The sequence below is a fragment of the Bacillus rossius genome, chromosome 8 (genome assembly GCF_032445375.1).
Source record: "Bacillus rossius redtenbacheri isolate Brsri chromosome 8, Brsri_v3, whole genome shotgun sequence".
Classification (NCBI taxonomy): Eukaryota; Metazoa; Arthropoda; class Insecta; order Phasmatodea; family Bacillidae; genus Bacillus; species Bacillus rossius.
Genome location: NC_086336.1, coordinates 56806052 through 56833004, shown reverse-complemented (window position 1 = coordinate 56833004; position 26953 = coordinate 56806052). Strand labels below are relative to the sequence as shown.

At 34.6% G+C, this 26953-nt stretch overlaps 1 protein-coding gene across 2 annotated transcripts in view; it reads left to right on the top strand.

Annotated features, from left to right (window-relative positions):
- Window positions 1-22760, top strand: part of LOC134534982 (dnaJ homolog subfamily C member 5) — a 46610-nt gene extending 23850 nt beyond the window's left edge. The window contains exons 6-8 of one of the 2 annotated variants that reach the window (XM_063373766.1): window positions 4501-4672; window positions 10372-10465; window positions 11710-22760. In XM_063373766.1, coding sequence (XP_063229836.1) covers window positions 4501-4672; window positions 10372-10448 — 249 coding nt within the window. In that variant the 3' untranslated portion in view covers window positions 10449-10465; window positions 11710-22760. The remainder of the gene's footprint in view (window positions 1-4500; window positions 4673-10371; window positions 10466-11709) is intronic. The other variant, XM_063373767.1, reaches the window with a different exon arrangement.
- Window positions 22761-26953: the final 4193 nt, after the last annotated feature.

Below are 26953 nucleotides of genomic sequence, written 5' to 3'. Positions count from 1 at the left end.
AGAGTGATAGTTGCAACAGTGGTATGCATGTTTTCTTGTGGTATGCTAGATGTTTACTCTTCTTTCCACAGCTGTTCCACCGCCTTTCCAAATCAGCAATTAAGAGGAGTCACGTCCCTATATATAGGGTTTATGTAATTTATTTAAAGTTAAGTTTTTAAATTTCCCTCATCAGGGCATAAATGATACAGGATGTCCATAAAAAGTAAGTTTCAATCCTATACGTATTATAGAAGTGTAATATAGACGGAGTATTAGAAGCAATAGTCTTTTCAGTTCTGTGTCTCAACTCTGGCAAATCATTAGGTTATGGTGGAACATAGACACAATCTTTTATAAAGCCCCAAAGGAAAATATTGCATGGCGTTACGTCAGGTGAACGTGGAGGTGAGTGAAAAAGAGCTCTGTCATCTCAACCATTACGATCAATCCAACGATCATTGACTTTGAAGATCAACCACTCTCGTACAAAGAAATTCCAATGGGGAGGGACTTCATCCTGTTGCCAAATAAAGTTTACAGGTTCACCCTCTACTGATTGGGGAAAGAGCCATTCTTTCAATATAGTTGGTGCTGCAAGCGAGAAAACAACAAAGCAGTACTCCTGCTTGTGCTTATCTAAAACAGCTGATACTATTAAAATTTATAATTGGGACATTATTTTATGGACATACTGTGTAGTGACTGTCCTAAAATTTATCTGAACAAACTTCAGTCAATTTTATCTTAATTGTGACCAGGGTTACCTACAGGTCACAAAAGTCAGGATTATTTTATATTGTTGGATAACCCAAGGATAACCCAATTATTTTTATATAGTTATATTTGCTACTAATATTTACATTATTAATTAAATCACCACACTTAATACTTAATGTTTGTACAAGTATCTGTCAAGTCTACAGTTCACACTCCTCGCTGGAGCTAGGCTCAACAGTGGTTCCCCCCTTATCACGCACCTCTCCACACGCACCTCTCCACACACACACACACACACACACACACTCACTCACACTCACACTCGGTCGCTTCGCGTGTGTGCTGCTTGCCCAATTCACACTTCTCTCTCTCACCTGTTGGAACTGCCGCAAAGGCCGGCATCGTAGCTTTTTTACCAGTTGGTAGTCTTTCTCGAATGGACTGGAGTGGTCATGATGTTTCGTGTCATCCCGGGCCAACCCAATGCCTGAAGTATCCAGAAACGCTGTGGATTCAGGTCACTCCACGTGGTGAATTCCCTGGCCATTAAGGGATAGATGACAGCGCCGGGGGAGGGGGGGGTGGCGATGTCTGGCTGCCCTAATCCCCCAACGGTATGCGCGCATGACGTCAGGGGCGCAGTGCGCGGCCCCGGGCCAGACCACCGCCGTTAAGCCCTCTCAGGTACCTGGCACGCGTCACAGTCTTGTCTACCAGCGTTCATAACATTACGTTATATATAGGGATGGTGATTTTTAGTTTTTGCTAAATAGATGCTAAAATATGCTAAATTATATTTTTTCCACTATAAAATGCTAAATTTAGACTATTCCGAGATAAATGTGAAATCAAGGTAAAAAACGTAGATTCGTCTTCACTCTACACAATTTATTTACCGATTGTATTTTGTTTCAGTTCAGTATCAAAAGAAACCATCATTTTATGGCGTATTCGGCACAAGTATCTTATTGTCACGTCATTCACAACTACATACTATTGTTTGTCAATATTGAATGTAGAATGGCCATCCGTGCCTCGCGATTGCAAACAAAGCAAAGAACAACTAGCTGGAAGATTGTCCGTCATCTTGCAGAGTACAAGTTTTTAGGCCACCATATTGCGACATCTCTGCTTCGTTGCGCTAACAATTGTAAGTCCCATTTTCTGGCTGTGTTTCACGTGAAAGCCGCGTTCTTGTGTAGTCTGTGGAATGTTGCGTGTTTACAAATACGTGCATACTCGTGAATGTGTTGTATACTGTTATTTCTCGTGGTAAAAATGGGACGAAACGTCATTTCCATTCGCAATTGCATAAATGAATACAAAAGTGAACAGTTATAGGAAAGTGATACGAATATTTTAATGCGCAATTTTAATTTATGTAATCGCCATCTGGAATGGAAAAAAAAAAGATTTACTTGAAAAGCACATTAAATCTGAGGAACATCAGACTGGAAGAAAAAAAAAAAAAAAAAAGATTCACCGAGAAGTCGGTTGAAGAAAAAAATGTCTGTAAATCGGCAAGCGCAACGGTTTCTTTTTTAAAAATATACTTTTCTTCAGTAATGTAAAATGAGAGAATTGGCTAAATTGTGTTTTTTAAATGCTACAAAATGCTAAATTTCAAATTCAAAATGCTAAATGTCATTATTTTAAATGCTATAAATCACCATCTCTAGTTATATAACATTTTGAAAGAAATCACAATAAAATATCCCAAAATTGGTTTACAATGTACTTGTCGACACATTGGTAATAATCATACAAATTATTTGCCCTTTTTTATGTATAAACATCTTAGCTCTCGGTATGCGGGATTTGGTAGGAGTGACACCGGTGCTGTATGCGCAGACGTCACAGAATCCTATAAAACATGGCGGATGCACGTGTAGCAACATAAACCCATATATTGTCACTTTAGTAAATATTAGTTAGGGTACATACCAAACATATTGGTGTGCCAAATGAAACTTAAATGATATTGAATAGTAAAAAGTAATCCCAAGTTTCAAATTACCTAAAAATAACTGGTTTTACAATGATTGTAATACATATTCTCCTTGCTATTTCCCAATGGTCTTGGTAGCATGGTTTCAAGGTGTGCGCTTCGTAAGCATGTGGTCTGTGGTTCAGGTCTCGTTGAAAGATTGATTTTTTTTTACTTTTTAATAACTTTATAATATATTATTATGTAATATGTTGGATCAGCTCAGTAAGGTTAATGTTTGTTTGTAGAAAGTATTTACAAACTGAGTTCAGTTTTTTAAGCAAAAACAAATACACAAACATATATTTACTTATTGTTATGTTTTATAATTTTTCAGGTTAATATTTTAGTGTGGAAAGTTTATGGTATTAACTGGTTAATGAATTTTAACAAGACTGGCAGTATTTTAATATAATTCCGTATTGAAAATCAAGTCCAAATCCGGGATCTATGGGACTGCAACTTTTAGTTTGAAAAATACTTCAAATATAGTGCCACGTTTGTAATGCTTTAGAGAATAAACAAAATGTTAAATATCTTTCATGCCATGTTTGTCCTAACCTAATTTTTCTAGCTAATAAATTAAAGGTAATTTTTAAAATTGCTGTTGATGCACCTAGTACATCCCCTGTGGGTCCCCCATCTTGACGACTTCGGCACGTGGCTATAGCATTTCTTGCATGCATGCGCATTAGACATTCAAACTGTCAGATTTCCTTTGTGTTAATATGGGCTCATTTCATTGCATCTCCGGTGCGTTCTAAAATGTCACTCTCAATGCACCTAAAGAAGTATAATCTCAAAAAGTGAATTATAGTTAGGTTTTAAAAAGCTGGAAAAAAATTTTACGATTTTTTTTTTAAATCAATACTTTTCATATATTTATCATGCTCAGCATTGTTTTAAAGATCACACGAATTTGCTCGTCACCGAGGTTAAATGTTTACATATCACTGGCGAGTACTGAAAGACTCTCTCTCAATTTTTTTTATCTAACATGAGAATTACCAGATTTATAAGGAATCTGTCCACCATAAGTGGTAGATCTTTGACTTGGGGGAAGAGACAATTTGATTTTTTTTTTAACTGATTTATTTAAACCAAAGTAAACAACATTGGAGTGACTTTTTTAAGTTTAGTGTCATGTGATCCTGTTCATCATCCATATTTTCAATTAGCGGTGCCAGCCCAATCTGCAAGAATGTTGCCACTTTCTGCTTCACCATTATTCTGCAGTCAGTTCCAGCCTGCCCATGTGAATTTGTTTTATATTTAAACATGTTTACATCATTACTTAGGCCTACGTTGAGGTCTTCTTACGTTGTGTTTCAAGCCTGACATTTTTCTTAGCATTCGTTTGTTTCCTGTTCTTCTGTTTAACCTCATTTAGCATTCTATCATGTCTGTTTAGTTCTGTCACACTTCTTGCGAATTCATTCCTTTTGCCTCTGTTTTTCTCTGTGCTGAAGTTTATGAATTAGTATCTTGTTTTTTGAGAGCCTTGATGACATAGAAGTCAGATCACACGCCAAAGCGATCTGGGTGCTATTCACGACAAGGGGTTATTCGGGAGACATTTCCGACGTTGCAGTGGGCCGACGTGTTTTAAGATCAGTTTTCGTGACCAATAATTTGTAAATATTCCGAGGACTGTCTGTTGCAAAGCAGACTACACCATTTCTTTGTGCGAAAGCCGCTCCCGAAAAATCTTCCTGGAGCCGCCCGTGCCGAGTTGGCACCGCAAGTGGTGGGAGTCCTGTACAATAACCCTACAAGCTACCTGCCGAGACAGTGTGTGACGGTGCCGGTTGCAGGAGGACGCGAGCGACGAGGACGAAGTCAGCTCGGCGGTGACATCGCAGCCCAAGGGCCAGCAGCAGCAGCAGACGGTGTTTGCCATGCCACCGCCCCCCGGCAACGCGACCGAAAACACTCTGCTGAACCCCGCCGACAAGGTCACCTACACTCCAGGTAACCCGGCCGCAGGTACAGTATTGCATCACCGTCGGGTCCCCCTGGCGCTTCTGCACCCTCTCTCCTGTTTCGCCCTTTGCCAGGCCATGCTCTGACGCTATTGTGTAGTGGCCCAGTGCCACGTGATGTCGAGGGCAGATGGCCGTAGCTTGTCAAATCCTTGGTTTGCACTGCAATGAAAATTCACTTTTCCTTTCCAATGTACCACTTATGTTTGCTAGCGCTGTCGTTTTCGGTGTGCTCTGTTGCCAGATGCACGCTATGTAGCACAAGTGTTTTAGACTCAACGTTGTAATGTTCCAGAAAAATTACGTTTGTGTAAGGCAAAACAATCTGAATAATTGTACGCTGTGAAGGGAAATTATAAATGAAGATTTGAGAAACAATGTATATCTGTGTTCTTTTTCATCGAAAGAATATCAATTTTACTTCTAAGGAGACAAAACGACAAATTGCCATCTTGGTTTCAAATTCTTTGAAAGAGGGGGGGGGGGGGGGGGGGGGTTATTTTTATATTAACACATTGACTCTGTTTGAGCATAGAGCATGAATTAATGGAATGCCTGAAATTAATAGTAATGGCTGCTACAAATAGTTTCTAGTTTTAAATAATTGGCATTTTGTATTGAATTAGTGTTTTTAGAATAACTACAGCTGTAATGATACTGTCAGTAGAAACTATTTTATAGTCTTAAAAAGATAGAAAAATATTAAAATTAAAAAGAAGTCATAAAATTTTATATAGCTTGCAACAAACAAAAATAAAATTTTTTATTGTAAATAAGCTGTATGATTAACTAGTGGAACACAACTAAACCTATGATGCTGAATACATAGTATTTCTCTAGCAACAGTGCACACGCCATTTACTCTGTACCTCTGTAGAGCATACTAGGCAAGATAATTCAGCGGTGGTTGACCATTTCCTTCTGCTGTATGGTAGTGAACACCACACACACAGACCTTAATCTGGGAAGGAAACTTTAAAAAAATTGAAAAATCCCGGACCTGCCTGAGAATCAAACCAGGGAACTTTTGGCTCACCATTCAGGAACTCTAACCACGGAGTCAGCGTGTCTTGACATGCTCACCTCTTTCTTATTCTCTTAAAACATCAACAGCATCTTGAGTCAGTGGCGTCTCGTCAGGGCAAGCAAGGCAAGCAGTGCTTGCCCAGGCAGTTTCCAGACATTGTATTTTTTAAATAAATATTTTATTCAGAATAGTATTTTACTTTGGCTCGTGCAGTTAGGTGTATGTATTTTTTACACTATCTTCTTGGGACCCAATACTGTGCGCTGTGCGCTATAAAAAAAGAACTTGTTGACACAAAAACATGCTGTTTTAGAAGCGTTGCTAGGTTTAGAAGCGCTGGCAGGACCGCTTTCAGCAGGAAGGCTGCCGCAGTAGTTTCCTTTCAGGAGGGGGGGGGTGGCATGGTACAAAGGTTCAGGGAGGGGATTGGCTGGAAAAATACGCGGTAGAAGCTACGAAGGTAACGCTTTCTTGCCGAACTGGAGCGAACATGGCCGAAGCAGACTGTGGAATTTTTCCGCCGACTGCTTCGGCTATGTCCGCCACAGTTCGGCAGGGCAGGTGGCGATGTCGCGTTTCAGTCGACGGTCGTCTCTCGGGGCGCGCGCATCTCTCCCGTGGGCTGTTGGCTGGCAGTGCGTGGGGGATTTGTGGGCGTACGATGATACTCCACTCCCACTTAGTATATAAGTAATGTAGAGTAGGTATTTTACTATCAGAATAATGTAAGTCAATCATTATTTTTCAAAAATAATGTATTTAAAAAAAAATGTCAATTTTTCTACCTGTGGAATAGTCAATGTTCAGTTAAGAAAACTACTTAAATAGCACCATTTTGTACCTTGAAATCCATATTTTCCCGGCGGAGGGCCCCCAAACCCCCCCCCCCCCCCCCCCCCCCCAACCTCATCATGTTTTTTTGTGAACGGAGTTATTGCTTCCCCTCATGTAAACCTCACGCCTCGCCACTGTCTTGAGTATATACTGCAGTAAAACCATGGCAACATTTTCTTGAATACTTTTCTTTAGCAGATACCACTCAGAAATCTTGTGCATTTATTAATACACTCTTGTTCTTCTCAAAAGCTTGGCTTTTGATTTACGGCCCATGCAGGTGGGCTACTTAAATCAGATTTTTTTTCAAAGGTATTATGCATCCAATCCACTTTCAATGTTTCACTCCATAGCTTGCCTTTATTGTTTATGGATATTTTTGGCCAATATGTGATGTTGGTTTTGCCATTAGAGTTTGTTTTTTTCATTTGGAAGATTGCTACGTAATGAATTAAATTTTTTAGTAATTATTTAAAAAACAATTTTTCTTCAAATGGTAGTGGAAAGAGACATTGAACATACTTCAGTTGAAAGTTTTGCAACACTGGATGTTAATGCTTCACTTGCTGGCATGGTATTGAATTATTTATAAGGCTGCTGCCTACAGAAATGATGGAAACATTCATCTTATTTTTTAATTTTTAGCTTCCATTTTTTCTTAAGTTTTATTTTTGGTGATCTGAAGGGTCCTTTGTTTTGCTTTGAGTATTTTATAATATTTTCTTTATAAATATTATTTTTGATTCCTTTGCCAAACATCAAACATTATTTTTAGTATGTGGTTTCACTTCACATTTTTTCATTATTGTGTACCTTAGAAGTTTAAATATGCAAACCAAAACAATTAGCACTTTATAACATATTTTGGTTTCACACACTTTGTAAGTTCTATTTTGGGTGATTGAATTTGCAAAATACATATATCTGTATTTGACTTACAATTGCCAACATAGCTTAAGCATGTAGATTTTTAGTTTTTTAATGTTTTGTGCCACAAACATCTCGGTAAAACATGTCCATGACTGCTTGAACTAAATAATATATTGTATGAACTAGTTAGTACTGACATTTAAAGTTTTTCTAGAAAGTGAAGAGTTGACGTTATTCCAGGGGCAAAAAAACTACGAAATAAAATTAACTTTTTTAATTCACCATTTCCAAAGCAGCTAATTGTTTTTGTGTGATCTTTTCAAGAACCATGATCTGGTGCAAACAATGTTGAGCTTGCATTTGGAAGGACCAAGTCCTAAACCCCTGTCCTGCCATCGTACTTGTGGCTTTCTGTCGTTTCCTGGGATCACTCTTGACGTCCAAGGGCTGCACCCTTAGAAGTCCGATTTGATGTCCCATCTGACCACCCCTTCCCTGGTAATTTGCATGTTAATTCTTGTGCCGTGTGCATGGGGTCATTTCTGCCTGGTGTGCCCACCAACCCGAGAAGAGAGTAGGCAGCGAAGTAGTGTCAGTGCTTTGCACCCCTGACGACTTAATTCAGTTATAATTTTTTTTATATACATATATATTTTTTCTTTCGCCACAAGTGCTATGTCCATTTAATTGGCCGTACAGACATGTAGATTTTCTTATATAATAAATACTTGAGCAAAGAGAATGTAACTGAACTCAATCCCAGAGGAGCTGAATGCTCTCAAAGCTGACATCATTGAATCATGGGTTTTGTACAGACGGTTATGTTGATACAAGAATGTTCGCATTAATTTTTAATAAGTGTATTTTTGTTTTATTTTCATGTTACTTCTTGTCCATTTGTGTGTGGAGGTCTAAAAGTCATGAAATAGTCCCAAAGTAAAGATTAATGGTGCTGAAGTTTTATGAAAATTTAATATCAAGCTGCCATTTTCTAACTTGCAGTTTGTTTTTTGATGCAGCACGTCAGTGTATAGCTACTCATTAAATATGAATAGTTGGAGACTGTCCACCTCTGGATAGTAAATATATTTCAAATTATTCTTTATTTTGCTTGTCATACATAAAAATTTGCTTAAAAAAGTTGTAAGAATATTTTATTAAAAGGTCCTGAAATTGATATACTGGGTATTTTTTGACACCCGGCTCCAGAGCTCCAGAGGGGCACTTCTGTAAGAAGTCATGTCTCGTTTCCCTATAGGAGTTCAGTCAGGTTCATGCACCCTTAATCACACGGTGATGCCCATTAACCTAGCAACCACGAAAAGATCCCCAACGACAACTTTCAGGAAAATTCTTTGATGATTCTATTTATGATTGGTTCCTTACCAAATTATACTGAATTTTTTCTTGAATCAAATGACAATCCAAAGGAAGTATCGCTGAGAGACTGTGGACTGATTAAAGAACTGCAAAGCAGGTCAAAATTGCTGTGAAACAGATGTAAGTGCAATGTTTCGAAGTGTGTTATTAAAATGACTTGAAGTTGGATGAAATACTGCTATGTAATTTTTCGGTATTGTATTATATTTATTATTGTTAGCAATAGAGCATTAAAAGTAAATTATTTCAAAAACTGTTATAGATAGAATATTTAAAATGAACAAAAGGAAATTCTGCAAAGAGTATGCTGGTTACTTTAGTTACATCATTAAAATATGTACTAATCTGTATTTTGACCAATAAACCGTAATGTTTCAACTTCAAGCTAGGTTGCTTGTTTAGCAAGCAGTTGTGTGTTTTAAAAAAAGTTCATTTTATTGTTCAGTAACCCTTTTCCTGCATTGGTAATATGATATAAAACATGATTTGTATTGCTAAGAGTTCTCTTGGTGTGAAAGCGTTTGTGGTTCACTTTTTTTAGTCATATTTATGATTTTCCAAATGTTTGAGCATGTTTTTCCAAGCTTGATTTTGAGTGCTTTGTCAAGGCTGTGCACAGCTTTTGCTTCTTAGTCGCAAAGCAAATTTTTCTTTCATGGAAATTTCGCCTTTATTATTAGAAAATTAATGATTTTAGATGTGATACATAATGTAAGTGCTGTGACAGCTATGTTAAACATTAACCAAAAAAAAAAAACTTGTGTGTAAATTTTTTTTTTTGCTTGGAGTCAATTTCTATCATTTGCTTTTTGCAGGATTTACTACATTTTTCAATTTGTTATATTTGTAACTACCAAAAAAGATAAATAAATGGCTAGTCTTTTTTATTACTGGAAACCAGTACCTGAACGTACCGTATTTACTCCATAATGTCCGCAGTAATTTGGCTACATTTTTGAGAGAGAAAAATGGGGTGCGGACATTATGAGGGGAAGTCCGAAAAAAAAAATTTTTTCCACAAAATTTTACATGTTTTTAGTAGAGTAAAAAAATTGTTCTCTCATAATTAGTTCACCCTTCCCTCGGCCCAGTTGAAAAATATTAACGGCGGCACACTACTTCGCAGAGCGCTGGTGATTGGCGACCCTCGGCAGGGGACGTGAGAAATGTGACAGGTGTCTAGATAATTGGGTGCCAGCAATTAGTGGAAGACGCCACTCATTTTTTTTCTTCTCTCACTAGCGTGTGCGGACCGCTCTCGAGAAATGAACAACTCAAGGTCAAAGCATTGTTGACAGCGTCGGTAAATTTCCATCCCGTTACTGTGCCTTTCAAGGGTGGCCAAGGTTGCTTTGTCTGGTGCGGACTTTATGCGGATTTTTAAAAATTCCATTTCAAGTATTTAAAAATAAATGTGCGGACATTATGCAATTAAATACGGTAGTTATCATTGGTTTAAAACCAGTTTTATTACCTTTGTTTCCCAGTCCCTCGATTGTGGTTTCACTTGTTTCGTGATGGTTCCAAGTTGCTGTGAACCAGGGACGTGTAACCTGGGTGCGGTGTGTTGGAGCGGGTGTGTGTGTCGACAGGCATGTCGGAGAAAGGCTCTCCCGCCCACGTGGCGCCGGGGCAGGCCGCGCCCCAGTCGCAGCAGACCAAGTGGTAGGGCGCGCTCCCCCACAGGTCAGTCGCGAGCAACAACACAAGCATCAGTACCATCCGCCCCACCCTCGTCTCTGTTTTGAAAACTAAAATCTGCAACAGTAAATGCAACACACTCTAAAAAAAAATATTTGTACTTTTACAAGGGAAATTCTTGGAAACCCTGTTGCCAAGGATATTTCTTGCAAAACTACAAGGCAGAGCCTTGCAGAATCGCACATGGTACAAAGCTCTGCCTTGCAGTTTTACAAGTAATATCCTTGGCAACAGGGTTTCCAAGTATTTTCCTTGTAAAATATACCAAAAATTTCTTTTAGTGCAGTTAGAGTTTGCTCAGCTAGCTCTGCAGGAAGAAGAAGATTTTTGCATACTTGTGATTGATAATCAGGAGTAGGGAAAAATACAGTAGACTTCCAATGATCCGGGTGCCGGTAATCCAGTTTTGCTGGCAGAGTCTGGAATTATGTTAACAGATTAAATAATCCTTCTAGTAATAGAAAAAATTAAGTTTATGCATTTTAAATTCTTATTAGAACTGTAATATATCTCGTATATTGATAACATAATTATTTTGTAATACAGAAATGTTGGTAGCACCTACATAGGGGAAAAAAAAAAAAAATTATGCCCAAGCTCTATTATGTTAACAATGCAGTACCTCGGTTTTAAATTTAATTTTTATATTGTTTAATCTCTAAATGTTGTTCAGCATTTATTTGGATGTACTTTAAATAAAAGTTATTCAGCATTTATTTAAGTGTACTTTAAATATTTTTAGATATATATTATTACTGTAAATTTATTTTAACGTGAATAGTGTCTTGATTAAAATGGTAATAAGCAAGCACACTTACATGTTTGGAAAACAGATTATTTTAATTAAAATACTTTATTATGGTAAAAAGGTATTTGCTAGCGCTCTTTTGATTAGCACTTTGTTTTACTGGAAAGAATTAGGGCATTACTTTGAGGGGCGGGTGGCACGGTGTTTTATCTAGATAGTCTTAATGGAAAAAAAATTTATTCTGGTTTTTTAAATTATTTTATATTTACATTGCATTAACCGTGTTTTCCTGTTATCTGTGGACCCCTTGGCAATTGTTCCCCGGATTACTGTAGTTGGAAAAACTCTTTTGAAATATTTTCATATTTTCAGTCAACCTCATAAACTCCACAATTGCCAAAAATTTTCTTTACATCAGCTGTTTTTATTTACTAACTCTCTAAATTAGGTGCTGGAACTACGTTCTCATTTTCCTTTCCAGGCTGCCGATTGTTTGCGAAGCCGAGGCCTTGGCGTAAGGAGCTTCACTTGCACCGGGCCTGCAATCTGTCTGTTGTTGCGGAGACTTGTTGTTGTGTTAGCAGTCTTGTCAATTCACTTGCAGAACACGGCCTTAAGCCTACAAGATAAAAAAAAAATACAATCGTAAATTTTATTACTTTGTGTTCCAAGTTATTGTTTTTTGTTGCTAAGTATTGGTTCAAAATATTTTGTCAGTAGATAACATCACTCTTTGAATGAGTGGAATCTTAGTGTTTCCATCAAACTCTCTCACTATTTTGCTAGCATTCTGTATTTTTATTTTGCTTCAGTTTTTACCTTCTTGATTATACCTTATCCTATACCATTGAGCGCAAGTTAAGTGAATATGGGCTGTCTTTTGTGTTTCTTCACAAGTTATTTTGCTTCTACAATGCTAGTCATTAATGTTCGGTTTGAATGAAATGATGCGTTTAGTGCACTTAAAATTTGTGAATTCATTGATTGGCTGTGTAAAAAACGTGTTTTAACATTCCATGCCAAACATTTTATTTACTTTTTGTTTTCAGTACTGTATCTGAAACAGTATTGTTATTCTATTCATAAGATAGCTTATATTTGTATCAATTAGGCACTTAATGTCAATATTATATAAAAAAACTTTTTTTTTTGTATTACGTGTTTGCAAAGCATGTTAATGTGATAGTCTCATAACATTAAAATAAACCTCAAACTGTTATGTTTTGTGGAATGTTAATTTAATAACTCTTGTCAAATTGAATGAGTGAATTGTTTGTTCATTACTTGTTTTTTATGTTGTTTCTTTTGTATGATTGTGATTGATGATATTGTGTCTAGCAGTTTCGTTCGACACCTATTAAAAAAGATTAGAAGTTGAAAGTACATACATCAGTTTCGTATTGTGTTGGTTGCAGTGCTTTCCAAACAAATGAATTAATAATTAAGTGGTGTCATCAAATAAAAAAAAGTCTTTAGAGTTCAAGTATTCATTTTTTGAGAATTGTTTGTATGAGAGGTAAATTATTTGACTGTTAATATACTATATTTTTGTAATGCATAGTAACATATATGATTTTATCTTCACTTTTCTCTCTTGGAAATTTAACTGTTGATGTTCATTTTAAGTGATGGACTAGATGTAATTGAAAAATGTAATTTTTTTTTTGTTTTCAAGTCTTTTAAAAGTCACCACACTTAATATACCTATGTATAAAACTTACATTTGTTTTTTTTTTCTGCCTTAAATTTTCATGTAAATGTTAATTATGTTCGTTTTAAAATATGCATTCTTGGTTGAACTGCATCTGCAGGATTTAATGATTGATTACAGATTAGTGATCAATAGTATTATTTCTTGATCTTGTCTTAATATAAGTTATTTTCTTAGAAAGGATAAATTGCCCTTTTTTTTCCCCCCACTCTTTTTTGTTTGTAACAAAATCATTGAATCACATTTCCTTGTAGGTAGTTTAGTTGCTTGTATTTTTTATAGTTTTTTAGTGCATATTTATGTACATCTCTTTTTTGTTTGCTCTTTTAAACCAGACAAGTTTCTTTTTCCAATAACTGCCAGATGTCATGTATAATACAAACTTTTTGAAAAATTCATAGCTGCTGATATGAGAAAACTACTTATAATAATATATTGGTGAGTACATTCTAGTTTTGTGATGCTGAGAGGAGGTAAAAATTACGTAAGATGTAGCATTTGTAATGTACCACTTTTAAGTTAGTTTCATGGCACAGTTTATTTATTTTAAATTTAATTACTATTCATGTATTAAGAGTTATGACTTCAAAGGGACTATTTACGAAGTTTGTGAGACTTTCTGTTTTATTTTTCTCCAGACCTCATAGTCTTGAGTTTTCATTCTTGGCCTCTGCTGGCCGACAGCCCATTCGGGGGTCCTCTCTCACGCACGGTCCAGCCCTTGTGCTGCTGAGGCCGTGTTCATGTCGTCGGAACAGCAGCTCTGTTACTTTCCTGCGCTCAACATGTTCCCTCGTCCCTTGTCGCCAGGGACACGACATGAACGAGGCACCACAAGCTACAGTTGTTTCTCCTCCCCTCTGGTCTAAGGTCTTTGACCCACAAAAGCACCAAAATTATCTTTCTCTTCCCAGTTGTGTGCCCTAGTCCTGTCTGCGCTCCCCCGCACGCAACTAGTTCCAACCTAGGGTAATTACTGTATCACTCCGCCGGCCAGTATTTCCTTCCTCTTTTCCGTCTTTGGCCCTGAAATGTCGATGCTTCCCACGTTCGTGGCATCTTGTGCAATCTAGTGGCAAATACCTGGAACTTCTTTCTCTTCACCCCCTCTGTTCACTTGTCTCCAAGGCAAATCTTAAATAAGCATCTTTCCATCCTTCTAGGGCACAATATTGTTCACTTAACGTATCAAAAGATACCTCGCAAGTTAACTCGTAAGAGGAAATTATTTATTTTGGCAAAGTTTTGGTTCAGTGTAGTCCCCATAAGTTATGGAATAGTTTCTTACACATTTGTAGTGAAGTAGTGTGTGTGTGTGTTCTTCATGTTAGAATTGTTTTTTAAATTTATGTTTTCTTCTATGTGCTTCATGAATTACCTTTGGAATAACTGACATAGCTATTGTTCAAAGTATTCAATTTATTTTTCTTCATTAAGATCTGGAATTAGAAGGGGGGGGGGGGGGGGGGAGAGAAAATTCAAGACAGCAGTTGAAACCGAGCCTAAGTGCAGTATGGCGTGCTACGAGCAAGGATCTATTCCTTAACTGGCATGCAGTCCCTTCATGTTGTATGCAGCCGTGAGACTTTCAGCGGTCACCTAGTTATCTGGACGTGGTGTATCAATATTGAAACATTGATTAGTGAATGGAACTACTGATTGTTTAGTTTCATCAGAAGCAATCAACTATTTACATTGGTTATTGTAAAAAGCTACCTGAGTGCCATTTTGGAAGTTTTTGAGAAGGATGTGAAAAATTTTTAACTCTCATTTTCTAAGAAAACTGTTGACTTTGTTAACTCAAAAATATATTTTTTCTTCCCAACTGGAAAGTACCTTTTTAAAATAACCCATTCATTTATACATATTATCAAACAACAGATTAAAAACATAGCATTTAGAAGGGGGGGTGGGAAGAAAAAAAGACATTTTTTTGAGAATCTCAGCACACAGATTTTATTTCGGCACTTTGAATATTTACACTGCTTACACCAAATTAATGTTCAAAATATGTAGTTTTATTTATATTCTTTCTTAAGTCCATGTGTTTTAATGTAGCAATCATAATTTGTGAAGCTATTGGTGACCCATATTTTGCGGATACTTATGGAGTAACATGACTGCACACACCATTTGGTACACCCATATTTTTTGTTCTCTTCATTGAAATGTTTTATGTTTTTGGATGGTTTTAAACTTTTAAATGCTATTTCCGGCAACGCTGAAAAAATGAAAAGTCGTCATTTAAATATGACTCTTAATTTTCACGTGAGAACAATGTGTGCACATGTAATGGTTTTATTTTTTTAAAGTATGGGTTTTAAACTTGCTGCGAGATAGTTCACTCACTCACATAAGCGAGATTGGAACAAGCAGTGAAAGGAGTGCAGAAAAGAGGCGCAGACTGGTGAAGTGGTGGCAGTGGAGTAGTGGAATGCTGAAGGAAGATGGCAGAATCTCGTGATAAACTCATGGCTATGGCTCGTCATGTTGGTTTTTTCCTTTACAGGTCATTGCTAGTATTTGGGGGCTTTTCCTGGAAATTCACCACTTAGCGCTCTTGCATTTTGTGTTTCGTCATAAATTTTCTCAACCGGTATTTCCTTATATTTAACTAATAGGTTGTAAGGTACGCTTGCATGACATTTTACAGCTCGGAAATAACATTTAGTAAATACATATCTGGTGAGAGAGTTTGTGACCGAAAACAAATGCAAGAGACCTATAGGAATAAATTTACGTGAAAATCCTTAATAGCTATATGCCATAACAAAAAAAAAATTAAATACCAATTTGGCATATGAGACTGAGCTTTTAAAAAAGAATATTTCTATGGGTGCAGGTAAATCATTGAAAGTTCAGGGAATTTAAAAGCAGCGACGAAAACTTGGAAATGTCACGTGAAACCTTTGAAGAGTCAAGAAATCTGTTACTGCAGTTGTAAATATTCTGAGCTTTAAAAATCACTGCTTTTAAAAAGATACCGAGGGATGGATTATGAGAGGTATTAGTATTTCATGTTATAATAACCACGCTATATTGCAAAGATATTACAAACATTTGGCTTGAGAACTGAAAACTTTACACATGAGAGTCTGGAAAAGTTACAAAAATTTGGTTTTGACATTTTGTGGCAAACTACGGAAGATGTTTAGCAGGTAATTCGGGGATTATTTGATTCAGTGAACAGTGTGAACGTTTGTTCAGAGCTACTTGTAGTGGTGTCCACAATTTAGTTATTTAATGCAGTCTTTGTTACAGGGACAAAAAATATTTTTTTTATAGATAACATGTGCAAAATTTGTTGTTTAATCACCATTTTAATACAAGTGCCAAACATTTATTTTTAATTTTTTAGTGGTTTTGATTCTGTAAGTGGAAAATTATAAAAAAAAGCCTTTGAAGTTATGAGAAAATTCGCCAGTCATACTTAAAATTCTTACACACGTATTTGCAGTGCTTGAGTCAAATCATTTATGGATTTTTTTAATGTGTTTAAGTGTACAGTATTAAAATAAACAATTGCATACAATTAATTTTTTTTCTGGGTTGCCAACAAAAGCTTTTTCTGACTTTATTTATTTAAAATGAACGCATTCTATTTTTGAGTGTCATACAAGGCACATAATGGGTTTATTTCTACAATAAAAAATTTTTTTACCTACTTTCTTTTACTGATGAGACTTTTATGATGAAGCTTTCCTCATCATCTTAAGTATTTGGTTAAATGATAATGACGGAGTTGCTATTTATGTTCATACAACAATCATAACCAATTTCGATAGAAATGTCTTAAAAAATAAATGTTGTATTACAGACATTTTAGTGAAACATTTACATGGCCTTCAAGATTAAGATTTACCTGCATTCAATTTTTTTTTTATTTTTTTTTTTCCCCTCCCTAGAACTGTGTAGTACAGGAATGAGTTGCATGTTGATGTTTGTTGAGAATGATAAATTTGGTTGGGTAGAGAATGAACACTGTGTATTAAGTTAGGGACTTGTTTAAATTATTTCTTTCATGTTTTTTTTTAATGCTAATAGAAGAATGTTTACATTGTTTCAAGAAAATATATTGATATTAAATAACAAAGAAAATTTAATGAATTAAATTTAAAACCATAAAAAGGTTATTTTGTTTTGTTTTATGGTGACCAGTTGCATAAGCCTTTCATTCTGATATCACTAGATAAGTATTGTTTCTCTGTTTGTTGTATGATAATTATTAGAGAATCATAGGCATGATAAACTATTTGTTATAAAGTTTCTCTTAACTGTATTCTAAAATTGGGATGATATGTAGCAAGCCTTAATGAAATGTTATGAAATGTTGCTCCTTTTCTACATGGATGCTGGAGATTTTTTTACGTACTATTTAGGCATATCAGGTGCAGGTTTATTTGTTTGGTTACCCCGTCAAACGTTTTTGTGTATGCATTATTATTATTATTTTTATTTAGTGTAAGTGTTTATGACATTCTTGCCCAATTTCATCACTATTTTTCCTCATGATTCTTGTGGACTGTGTACACCCCATTACTAACAAAAGTAGAGTTCTTTTCAGTCCTAGTAGAAACCTCTGTGAAATGTTTGGTCGTGGGGAACATTTTTGGATTGTTAATTATATTTAATGGGTTTACTTAAGGAAACTTGGGGAAACCATTCAAAAATAAAATATTATAAAAATAACAATTACAAAGAATTGTAATGTCATTACATTTAATTATTCCACTGTGTTAGTTTGTGTGAGAAGTTCACTATATACTTCAATTAAATTTTTTTATATATATATAATATAAGCAATAAAATTATGCACATTAATTCATTAAAGTTTGGTTGAATTTTCTGACCATCAGAATATGAACTTAAAGAATTGAGTGACACACACATGCACATACAGGTAAAAAACTGAAGTTTGAAATATTTTATGAAGGATTTACAATTATGTTTTATTTATTGCACTTTTTTTTTACCATACTCCACTATTTTGCATGTTCAACTATAGTTGTTTCGAGTATGTGAACATGACAAGTTCAACCTTGTATGTTGGGGGAAGTTCATATGTTATTTTGTCATGTACTTTTCACATATACTGTTTAGTTAGAGTGGTTGAAGTTTGGAAATGTTAATGTGTGTTCTGTATATTCATGTTTAAAGTTTTTTTTTATCTTTGCAGTATTTATGAATTTTAAAGACATTTTCTTTTCAAATGTTGTAGTTCTCGTTCATAGTCAAGTTGTAAGGGAGTCATTCAAAGTCATGATCAGAATATTTTCAGTCTAAATTTAAGTAGGTACTAATTACTATCGATTGTTCATTGTAAGGGGCAGCAAGAATGAACAGTTCTACTGGTTGACTAGTGAGTTGACTTTATTAGTTCCGATTGCATTCATATTTTAACATAAAATTAGCTTAATTAAAATTTTTTAATTTATAGGTACCTAGTGCTCTGCAACATGGGGATATTTCGGGAGCAGGAAGAAGTAAACTGCTAGTGGTATTCAAATTAAAATGTTAAATTCAAATATCTGACGCGAATAAAGAACAGAGGAGGACTGTGATGTTTGTATACTTTATGTATGGTTTGTAGACGCAGTGTCATGCATGCGCTAACACTTTGCTAATTCCTTCCATGCTTGCAAAAAAGGCAGAGTGATACACGCTGCCAATTTAAATTGAACAGTGTATTTTTTTTTTCTTTAAATTTTTTAGATATACCATGTCTTTATTCTGTTCTGCTGAAAAACTTGGAGGGTTATTATATTTTGTTGGTGTGCATTTCAAAATAAATAATTCAGCTCCTGCACTATGGACACAATACTTTGTTGCCTGAAAATTAGTCTATTGTAATAAATTAGTTTAATAATAAACTGTACATAATTAGTAATAATACCAATAATATTAAATATTATCAAGATGTTGACTGTTTTAGATGTGAATGGTTTAATGCTAGGCAATTTTGTAAGTTTACCTAATTATGTGATTCCCATATAGATAAATAGTTTTGGTATGTTAGGTAATGTTTTGAAACTAATAGTTTTTTATAAAAATATATGTTTATTGTAAATGTTATCACTAGTTTAATGTTGGGATTAAAGGTACTAAGTTTATGTACTGTTTTGCAAGAAAAGCTAACCAGCTTTTGAGATTCTCAGGCATTTGAGCTGTCCACTGCTAAATTTGTATACATGTATTGATTTCTGCTGATACAATTTTCATCATTCTGATTGCATATATGTGTGTTTCTAAGATGTCATTGTATCTATAAACATTAATTTTATTGAAATGTGTATTTGTGTAGTAGAAAGCTGAAAATGTATTTAATTTTCAAGCAAAGGTAAGTTGAATTCATTTGACTACTTTTTAGAAATAAGAATCTTTTTGAAAACTGTTCTGTTTTGTTGGTTTAATACATACATACATACAAATTACCAAAGGAAAATATAATTTTAAACTTTGAAAGTGTTTATTTTATGTTGGAAACAGGAACATATCTGTTGTTCAGTTTTTAAAAAGTTTAGGTGTGGTACATTTAATTTGGGTTGAAAGTTTACATTTCTGCCACACTCTGTGTAAACCAGCGGTTTCAAACTCTGACTTGCAGAAGTGGTATCCTTTTTTTTTTTTTTTTTTTTTTTTTTTTTTAAACTTTTCTGGCTTTTGTATATTTTTATATATCTTTGTGTTAGTAATAAATAAAATTTTACATGGTGCCAGTGAGATACCATTTACTATAAATTTTTGTTTTACAACCTGCAAGATACAGTATACAGTTACTAAAATGCCATCACTAGTTTTTATAACTGCCATATCATTGCCTTTTTAAAAGCTGTGTTCATCTTGCTCTTTATTTTCTTACTGCGTCTTGGTTTTGAAAGAGACATATCTTGACCATATCACAGAAGAAAACAAGGTATGTTTCAAGCAATATAGGAGTGTTATAAAGTTCCAGCACAGCCAATTGCATTATGCTAATACATGACACGTGATTTCGAGTTACGTTCACACAACCAGCAGAGGCAGTTGCGCTACTTGCTCACGGCAAGAATTAGAATGTATGGTAGTAGGAAAGGAAAATTTGAAGTGAATTCTTTCAGCATTTTGATAGGATGGATAAAACCATTTTTTTTCTCTCTATTAAAGTATCTTAATTTTTTTACATAACAGATGTAAATTGTTACAGGTATTATAACTGTACTTAGCTTTACTTGGCTTATTTTGCAATTTCTTGTACATTTTAATATAACTAGTATTGGGTTGATAGCGATTCTGATTCCATAAATTCTATGGTATTGGAGGATTTATAATCCATTGGTTTTGGAATCAAGGCTAGTATATTATTTAAACTGCATCACAATCTTAAAATTTTGAATGATGCAATAGGTCAGTACTTTAAATAAAGATTTTTGTCTGACTAATTGGGCAAATTCCCCATGATATTGAGCCAATTCACCAGAGGTTTTTTTGACAAAAGAGTTTTGTTAGGTTAACATAATTACAGCCATAGTTTTTAGTAAAAATTATTTTTAAATTATTTTATTTAAGTGTCATTACTGCACAATTTCATAAGTCAGTTGATTTTTTTAGCAAGTATTTACCTTATATTTTTTTTAATGAATAAATACAATTGTCACAGTATAAAAATAGAAGAAAATTTATGCATGTGAAATTACATATCTGTCTTTATTAGACAGTTTATTAATTGCAATAGTTATTTATAAGTAAACAATAAATTTAATTTAATTTAATCAGGAATATTTTTAAATAACTATTGTTAAGAGTATAGAGTCAAAACTATAATCGGAATCAGCATATTTTTGGATCTGACCCAACAGTGAAACACTAATTGTAACCGTTAATGCAAGCCATGAAACATTTAGCACTGAGTTGTGAGTTAGTCAGCTTTTTGAAATGTATCAACTGCTCGATTATACATGTAATTGAGTGTTAGTATATTCTTAAAGTAGAGTATGTATATTCTTTAGTAGTTCTGTCGACTTAATATTATTTCAATTTGTGAGCTTAACTTTTTTCACTCTGTGGTTCATGTGATGTCAGCAATATGATAGTATTATTCTGTGCATTACTAAATACAGCGATGAGCTGATTCTGATTCTGCTTAGGCTAGTCTTAGTCGATTGGATTTTGGTTAAAATTCATTGTTATGTGAGTGATTTTGCTGTGATTGATAATTTGGCATACATTAATAACTTTTTATAATATTTTTTGCATAATGATGTGAAACTAACAGTTTATTATATTTGTATAAGAGATGGTTTAAGAGATTAGTTTTTCTTTTAATTTACAGGTGCAAAAATAATATGTAATATGAATATTTTGTTGCATTTTGGAGAGTTTTTTCCTTTTAAAATCTGAACGTTAACTTAAGTAAAAAATCAGGGTTACAGTATTTTGTTGAAGTGTAGATATATATTTGGTATTTTATTTAAAATTCTATGGGATAAAGATAATGTCCACATGATCCTGTTTTTATATGATTTATTACAACTATGAAGCAGAAATCACAGAACATGTTCTTCACTCGTCATTTCTGTAATAATGTTTATAACGTGTTTATAAACATTATTATGTGTTTTGAAACACATTTTCAAAATTGAATTATCATAGCAGGGGACATCAAGGCTTGGGACTGTTTAGAAAGAAATGATTTTTGCTGTTACTAATATTTTTTGAGGGTTATTAAAATGATGGTTAACATTCTTGTTGAAAGAGTAGGTTGAAGTGATGATGGTGATTTCCTTCCAACATTAAATTTGAAAGCCACGTTAGGTGCTCAATGACAGTAACCGTGCTTTCCTTGTTCTCAGAAAGTATTATTGGATAGCAGTATATTGCTCATTACTCCACATGACTATCTACTGGTAAACTTTAAAAATTCCATAGTAAGGTTTTTTGAGGTTACCTCTCTGGAACTCCAACATTCCACTAGAAGTGGATGTTAAATATTGGAAATGCAGCGTCTGTAAAAACAATTGGAATTTAGTCCACAGTTGTAATTTTTTATGTTATTCGAAGGACGTGGCGTGTTCTTGGTTATTTTTTTGTGGATAGAATGTTAGGAATATGATTATTTGTGCAAGTTACGGTTGTGTGGATTGATACGATTAGCATGTACTGTCCTTGTTCGAATTAAGAGTGTCTGTGTCAGCAGCACTGCGTATGTTGTCTAGTATGGGTGTCAGTGAAGCGTTACCGTGGCTGTATTATGTAATTTTCATCTAGTTCATTTCACGGTTTACATTTCAAGATAATCTTGAACATGATTGAGGTGCCATATGAGTGTGCTAGTTTGTTTACTGTACAAAGATTTACGAATTTCCTACAAAACTCCTAACTTGGCTACGCACTCTGTACATCAGTTGGTTAATCAAACTGTTGTTTTTTCTGTATTGTACTTAAATGTTACACATTTATAAGAGTTTACAAATTACACCCTATAATCTTTTACACAAAGAAGTACTTGTGAGTATTTGTGTTAGCTAGTAAAGTGGACACCAATGAATTGGAGGTCTTAAAACAGGTCTGTCAATATTGTATAAACACGAAAAAAAATATTCATCTGTTGTTAGTATTTAAGAATACAATACATATATCATAACTTGTATTAAAATAATAACTCACCCTCGAGTGTCTTCTGTAAAAATATGTGTATGCTGTGAATACGGATGTATGTTCAGACAGGATGCTCGAGATGAGTGTATTAGTGTTTAATGAGAATTGCTGAAACATTTAACAATACTTCTACTATGTAACGAATAAAACAAGAAAATAAATAATGTATACTAAATGTCTAAAGAATATTTATCCTTTGTCTGTTTTGTTGTAAGTTACCATCTTTAATGACCTCACTGTAGACAAAAAGTTGAATATTATGAAAATATAATGTACTAAGAGTATTTATTAACTTTTTCATTTCATATTTAGTCAGAAACAATCTATTGCCAGTAGCCTCAGAGTGAGCGCCCAATTTTTGAGCCTATTGTATTGTAGATTGAATGTCTGATTGGCCGATTTGTGGCATCTTTGTAGACAGTGAAAAACATTCAAGTGAAATTTTGTTGTTTAGTGTTCTTATCGAGACACAATTCTGATAGTTTCATGCAAAAAATAACAAGCTTTCTCCCCTTGCAAGAGTATTTTGTTACTTTAACCTACAGTATGTCATCTTTCTGGAAAGGTTTTTAAAACTTGGTTAATAAATAAAAAGTAGTGATGGTTTTTGCTCTCAAGGAAGAATCAGATTATCAATTATTTAGTTGAGGTGTATTTGTATCATCACAATTGATTATGCAGTTTACAAAAACAGTTTCATTAGCTCACATTTTCCAATCCAACCAGGCCATAGCACTAACCATCTCTCTGCCTAGAATCTGGTTATCCTATTCATCCACTTGTGCTAGCTGTGGGTGCATATTAATAATAAATTTTTTTTATGGATCTTAATAATTCATACACCAACCTTTTGTTACTCACTTACAATAAGTCACTGTTTACATTGTGTGAGTATGAGCAGAGAAGCCTAAAAATTTGGGTTCTCTCACTGATGTTAATGGTGGTTCCAATTTACAGTGAAAAATCTGTATTCCGGCATTCTATGGATCTTCACATTTTGTATTTTGGTACCAATCTAGCCGCTCCGTGTTCAAATTTTTTAAAGTGGATTCCAGATCCTATTATTGGCTGCTAGGTCATATTACTATCCTGCAGTCGTTTTTATTCCACTCACACTATCATTACTGTCAGGTTTAATTTAAATACAGTGTTTCCTGTTTTCTGGAAAAAAAAATTTCAGAGCAGCTTATTAAAACTGGTTTTGAATACCATTTTTTGTATATTATTAAACTTTCGGTTAAACTATATCGAAGTTCAATAATTCAACATGACCATTGCCCCGTAAGGAGCTGGATTAAATACCTTTCACCGTGTTTGAATTCCAACTTGGTGCATGTTAATGAGTCAACACAGAAGTTGAACACTTTAACTGGAGTAGCCACCTCTGCAATTTGTGTGACGTTAAAAAAAAGTTGATTATTTATTTCTAGTCATACACAAGAAATTTAAGTTTCAATAACCTACTGAATATTCATCTGTGTAATATATCTTTGAGAAAAGCAATCGCAGGAACACAGATAATAAACATATGCTTAGGCTTGGTTTATACTATTCATAATAATTAAAACACAGTTATAACTTGTTCAATTTTGGTTTTCTCTGCAAAAAATAAAATATATACAAGAGAAAGATTATGCAGTCTGCACAAATTATGGAAGAGGGAACACCTCATCTTGCTTAAAGAAAATTTCTCCATGTTAAAAGGTTGTGGAAGTTAGTTTGCACCGCAATTTGCATAAAAAATATATTTGCAGCAATAAAACTTGTGGCTTTATGTTTTGCTTTTGCTAATTCTCTGCACAGTTTCATAAATTCTAGTTACTAAGAATACACTACAAACGCGTCTTCAAATATGATGTAAAATGAAGATTAGAAAATTCCAAATAAAAGTTCATTAATAACTAAATTTTTCTGTTATTTCTGTTAAGCAAACACATTTAGGCCAGTCAACAAGAGGCAAAGTAAGCACTTTTTACCAGCAGACCTGAAAACTTGATATAAGGGAATTCGAGGATGCTGAATCGAAGGGTGCTATTTTTAGAGAAAAGGGCTAAAAATTAGTTTGACTAAGTTTATCTCAGAATCTAGGCGTTTAAGCGAAAAACGTTTCAAACAAAAGTTGTGGAGGATTAAAAAATACATAAAAAAGGATCTCAGGTCCATCTTCGTATTTGCAAACATGAGCAAGAAACATTGGAGAGAAAGTAGTAAAGCGTAATTGTAAAAGTGGGGCTAGTGTGCGTGCGAGTGTACGTGTGAACTAAACACAAACGAAGGTTCTTCGGCTATTCTCGGGCCTCTACGTCATGACGAGAGCATGCGAGTGAGATGAAACCGTTTGTTCTCTCTTTCTATTGTCTCACGCGTTTGCAAGTAATTTTCGTCTTTGGCCGTCGAGTGTCAAGCGTTCTATATATTGGCGTATAAGCGTGCCGTTTTTAAATAAAATCGTGATGCTTATGGCACGTTTTCTTATTTATTGTCAAAAATTGTGAACCATAAATGAATAAAAAAAATTATTTTAACAGAAACTAATAATTTCCGATACCATTTTTCTTCAGTCACGAGTAAAAAAATTAATTTTGTGTTGACATAAAATTAATTCATATAAATTTTTTGTCTCACAAAAATTTATTTGTACATCAAATTGAATACATATTCTTTTTAAGATGAAATTTAAAATTTAAATATTATTTCTATTCAATTATGCATTTTATAAAATTTTAAATTACAGATTTTTTGCCTCATAAAATATTTATTTGTATATCAAATTGATTACATATTTGCAAAAGAAGAATTTTATGTCTATATATAAAATTAATTCAAAATATACAGGAAAGGATACTAAAAACCTGGAATTGATATTTTGTCTCGAAATATTTTAGTTCATTAATATTATGGTATATAAGAAAACATTAATGCATTTTTTTTCAGCTTCAAAGTTGTTAAAGTTGCCGGAAAAAAATTTAATGGGCTACAAAATAATTGGAATTTGAAAGTGATGAATTAAAATTATACTACGACTGCGTGCTATTTCGAATTGAAATTTAAACACGACAATTATAATAATTCAATTCATATTAAAGAATTTACTCACTTTGGCTCTCAAGGACTGAAATCATTACGGAGTAAGCTTAAAAGTCATCACTAGCTGTGGGCGAGAAAAACCAAGGGTCCTTCCCTATTATTTACCAATGTACATACTCTTCAAATCCCACAATAAAAACTGCAAACCTTACTTGCCCATAACTGTAAATGTAATCTGTGCATGATGAAATATTTCCAATGAATTATATTAACAATTACTTGTAATTTATGCCCTATCAGAAGTAAACCCAAGCTTTAAAAAAAACTCTCAAAACTTAGCCACGGGCTTTCCCTTCAGTGGTCCTGGTCATGTTGGAGGAAGTGTCTCAATATCTGTGTATTTGTGCACAGACACAAACGTCTGCCAGTTGGTGTCCCATCATAATCCAATATCAAGTAAAGAACTCCCTGCAATGCAGTAAGTAGGTGTCACACGATTTTTTAAGTGAAACTTCAAAAGCCAATAGGGTAAGTCAACGCATTGACTCAAAGTACGACACTCTGGACACTTAAAGACGTCATGGCACGCAACCAATGCAAGAAAAACACTTTGACGTCATCTTGTCTGCTTCGGCTGTTGTACGCAGTCGATGTGTTTTGCCCGGAGTGCCAACTAGCATATTTTCTATGCACTAGTGCATGGGAGTTCTCAGAGGAGGGACACTGTGATTGGTTAAATGAAAGAAGAGTGTTCGTGATTTGTGTTTATTACTAAACAGCCCTTTGCAAGGGGCTGTACCGTTGCATTACCTGTCTTGTACGGGAGCTGAGAGCTCGTCCTGACGTCTGTTGGTAGGTGTTACTCCGGATGTTCGCATGCTGGAGTGTACATGTCGCACGGCGTTATATAATGCAGTCCATTATTCAGTGGCGGATCCAGGATTTTGGTTTGGGAGGGGCTTGACCCAGCTGAGGCTAGGCTTTATCAAGGCAAACACTAAAACAATAGTGGACTCAGATGCTTTTGGAGGGGGCTTGAGCCCCTTAGCCCCCCCCCCCCCCCCTCTGGATCCACTACTGTCATTATAGGTAGCGACACGGTTACTAAGGGCTTAGTGATAGTTTCTGTACAACACACGGAACGTCGAGTGAATGGTTAAATGTAGCAAATAAAATAATGATTACATATGCTACACACGAACTTGGACGTAGACTCTAGTGATATCACTTGTTAGCAGCAGGTGAACCAGTGGTTACGGAAATAAAGGTATGGGGTACGGCGGAGGAACACTGTAGTTCACACAGTCCGTAGTGGTAATACACGGCATGCCCTAACTATCCCGAGTGAATTTGA